Source organism: Pterocles gutturalis, unplaced genomic scaffold (assembly GCF_000699245.1).
Source record: "Pterocles gutturalis isolate BGI_N339 unplaced genomic scaffold, ASM69924v1 scaffold19038, whole genome shotgun sequence".
NCBI lineage: Eukaryota > Metazoa > Chordata > Aves > Pterocliformes > Pteroclidae > Pterocles > Pterocles gutturalis.
Window position 1 is genome coordinate 1 of NW_010123477.1, and position 4,214 is coordinate 4,214.

Genomic DNA, 4,214 nt, shown 5'->3' on the forward strand with positions numbered 1-4,214 from the left:
TATATGTATATATATACACACACACACATATTTGTGTGTGTGTGTGTCTGTGTGCGTGAACTCAGACATTTGATACACAAACTCTGTAACAGAGCCCCCCCCTTAAATACATACATACAAGTTTTTATCTTTAAATAGAATACATGCACAATCTCTCACACACGCATGCTTGCCTTTATATATTAATATATGTGTATTTCTCACTGTGTTTTTACCTGGTGAATGCACATATGGGGATATACATACATACTATACCTCATATGTAAATATTTTTGTGTGTAAATATATATATTTATCAGATATATACATATATAATAGATTATAGCTATACAGGAACCCCCCCTTTATATATTTATGTATATGCACATACATAGAGACAGACATATCTTTATATACATCATGTGTATAGTGGGGATTAATATAGAGGGCTATACACATATAATACTGTATACCTATGTATGTATGTGTACACATTCTATACAATATATACGTGTCTATACCCAGTCTCTCTGTCACATTTTTTTATACACACATAAAATTTATATATAGAATTATCCACATAGATACAGGGAAAGTGGGTGTCTGGTGTCCCACCGATAATACAGTCTATGTACATATGTGTACACAGCTATTTGATACATATGCTCCATAATAGTCCCCCTTTAAATACCTGCACTTATTGATCTTGACATAGAATACACATGCTCCCTCTCTCAGACACATAGACTTGCCTTTATATATAAACACATATCTATTTCTTACTGTGTGTGACTTTTATATACATAGAATACATACATTGGGATATACATATATAATACATAGTAACTATCCTTGAAAACACACACACATATACCTGTTTATATAAGTCCATGAGTATTTCAGATATATATAGAGGGACATACATCTATAAATAATACCATATACCTCTGTCTGTGTATGTGTGTATATATATATGCACACACACCCAGACATCTATAATACAGAGAGAGTGTCTCTCACACATGTATTTTATATACACATCTTTATATATAGATTTATCCATATAGATATAGGGAATATGTGTGTGTGCATGTATACATATTATATATATACACACACATATATATAATATAAATACAATCCTTTCATATAAAAATATATCTCTCAGAGTGTGTACATGGGGAATGTATATATAAGGATATACATATTATACCTATATGTGAACACACACATACATATACAATTATATGTATATACACACAGTCACTCACACCTCCCCCTCCTTTACTTCTATCTTTTTAAACATACCTACACCTAATTCATACATCTTCATATATCTATATATATATACACATATCCATCCGCATATATAATGGGGATAGATGTAGAAAGATATACACAAAAATAATACTGTATACCTATCTGTGTACACACACTTTTTAAAATAATTTATGTGTCTATAGCTACTCTCTCTCTCTCTCTCCCCCACATACAGATTTTATATGCACATAGACATATCTTTCTATATACCTTTATCCATATTTATAGAGACAATGGGTCTCTGTGTGTGGCTATAAGTATCCCCATTTATAATATACCTATATATGTACACACATTTAATATAGATTATACATAATACATGTGTATGTACACACTCAAGTATTTTCTAATATATATGAACTATACATGTATATGCAAAGGCTGTCACATACCCACCCACATACTATCTCTTTACATATATTTATACATCTATAAAATATTTGTGTAGCTACACACACATCTTTAACTGTATATATATATATGTGTGTGCACCCACATATAAAGAGCTTTATATACACATATACATGGGGGATGTATAGGGATATACCTATATATACAATATCATGTATATACACAAGCACATTTTATGCATAAAATATATAATGCACAATACAGATCAAAAAGATGTGTGTATATATACAGTCTCACGCCCCTTTTCCACTATCCAGAATCACCCATGTTTAACTCTCCTCCCAGCAGCTGTTCAGAGGCTGCTTTGGGTTTGTGCTGAGCAGGGGGCTGGTGACACACTGATGGTTACTGTTGCCGCCGCCCTTCCAGCATCCGCAGCTGCAGGGGCAGGAGGAGCGAGGAGGGAGCACAGCCCCAGTGACCAGCCCAGGATCTGACCTCAGGTTTAGGACTGACCCCCAAACTGGCCAATGGTCTGTTCCATCCCATGCCCGGCCTGGCCAGTGTATAGGTGAGGCTCAGTCCAGAAGTTCTCTCTCTTGCTCCAGGTTGTCTGCCTCTGGGTCACCCCTCTCTCAGGGTCGTCTCTGTCTCTTGGACACTCAGACTCTTATCTCCATTTGAGGATTGCAGTTTTGGGACTTTCCCTGCTCCAGGATCGTTAGCCGGGAACAGGCTGAGCCTTGGTTGTCGGGTGGTGAGTGGTATTACTGTGTAGCACTTGTTTGTGTATGTATTACTATTATTATCATCATTATTATTATTTCCAATATTATTGTAGTTTAGTTACTAACTTGTTCTTATCTCACCCCATGAGCTCCTTTTCCCTTCACCCTTTTAAATCTCTCCCCACCCCCGGGAGATGGGAGGGAGAGTGAGCGGATGCATGGTGTTTGGTGCCAGCCAGGGTCAAAACTACAACAAATATATACACAGGTATTCAGAGACCCTCTCTCATCTCTCACACACCCCCTCCCCTTCACGTATATCTTTATATATATTTATGTATTTACCATATGTATTTAGATAAAATACCTATGTATATACACAGACAGCCTCTCACACATCTTTATATGAAGACATATACATATATCTTTTTATATGTATGTACAGACATTTGTATGTAAATCCTCTCGTATGTAGGGATGGAGGAATGTTTGGAGGAGGAATGTTTGGAGATACATATATGATATATACATATATGTACAAACATATACATTTTTACGTCTTTTCATATGTAAGCATGTGGGGGGGTTGTGTGTATATATGTAGGATATACATATATAATCCACCATACATATGTATGCATACACATATATACATTACATATACACACACCCCGACACATCCTTATATAGATACACACCTTTTTATATATGTCTATATTCCACTGTGTGTAAACATACTATATATAGGGATGTATATATAGGATATAAGCATATAATACATCATACTTACGTGTGTACACACATATATACATATTTTCTCTATACTATATGTAGTATACCATATGTGTATATGGAGACACACACTTTTCTTATCCCCATGTCTATATGGGGATATCCATATATAACACATCTATAGTACACCTCCACCTGCCCAGCCCTGCTTACCATGACACCTCGGAGCTCGTCTGCCCAGCCTCCTCCCGCAAGGGCAGCCCGTGCCCGCAGCCTGTGCCCAGCCGCCCGGAGCCCCTCAGGGCCCCTCGCCCCCAGTCTTGGGCTGACCTGCAGCGTAGGGCCTGCCTTGCCCCCACCGCGTGCAGAGAGCCCCCTGCGCTGGCGGGATGCCTGCCAGGGAATGCCTGTTTGAAGCCTGACCTCCGGGCACAGACCGTGTGTGCTGCCGAGGTTTCTTACTGTTCAGTTTAACCCTTCTGAAAGGTTCCCAGCATGGCGCTGGGCTCAGCTAATGCCCCACTTCTTTTCTCTTAATTGATTTTGTCCACGTTGTTCCTTCTCGGGTCCATCTGAACCACTCTGCAGACTAGACAGCCTAGCTGGGGGAATTAACCTCTCCCAGATCTCCCGACTATTAGGGGTGCCTTCACCAGGAGCAAACTGGGGGCCCTTCAGCCTTTAGAGAATTACTGGGTTTGGTACAAACTTCCATGGAGCAAACCATGAGATGCCATGGTGGGTTTCATTTCCAGGACAGATCTCAGTCACTGTTCAGTCTCCCCCAGTTTACAGCACAGTGACATGCAAAAATGCAGTTCACATTCACATTTTCAAGCAAAGCTTACCACTGCTAGGCTCATTGTAGTATCGACTGATGTAATTATTCATGTCGTCCTCTGAAAAAAACAAAAAGGCAGCCATTAGAAGAGCATTTATTTGATTAAACAGTTGAAATTCTACCCTGTGAAAGGCTCTCCACTGCCCTGCATGCCCAGAGCACCACCATTTGTGTATTCCACCCTAAGACCTGGTGTGATTTGGAGACACCCTGCAACACAGCCATTGCCCCTGAGCTGCTTCCCTGTCTCTGCACTCTCTTTC

General features: G+C 39.2%; 1 protein-coding gene across 1 annotated transcript in view; it reads right to left on the reverse strand.

The window, feature by feature from the left end:
* Positions 1 to 3,958: 3,958 nt before the first annotated feature.
* LOC104465036 (transmembrane protein C15orf27-like) overlaps positions 3,959 to 4,214 on the reverse strand; it is a gene marked incomplete at its 3' end in the record, with an annotated part of 52,554 nt that continues 52,298 nt past the window's right edge. Inside the window, exon 9 of the mRNA XM_010077926.1 lies at positions 3,959 to 4,009. Within this exon, the coding sequence (XP_010076228.1) occupies positions 3,959 to 4,009 (51 nt within the window). The remainder of the gene's footprint in view (positions 4,010 to 4,214) is intronic.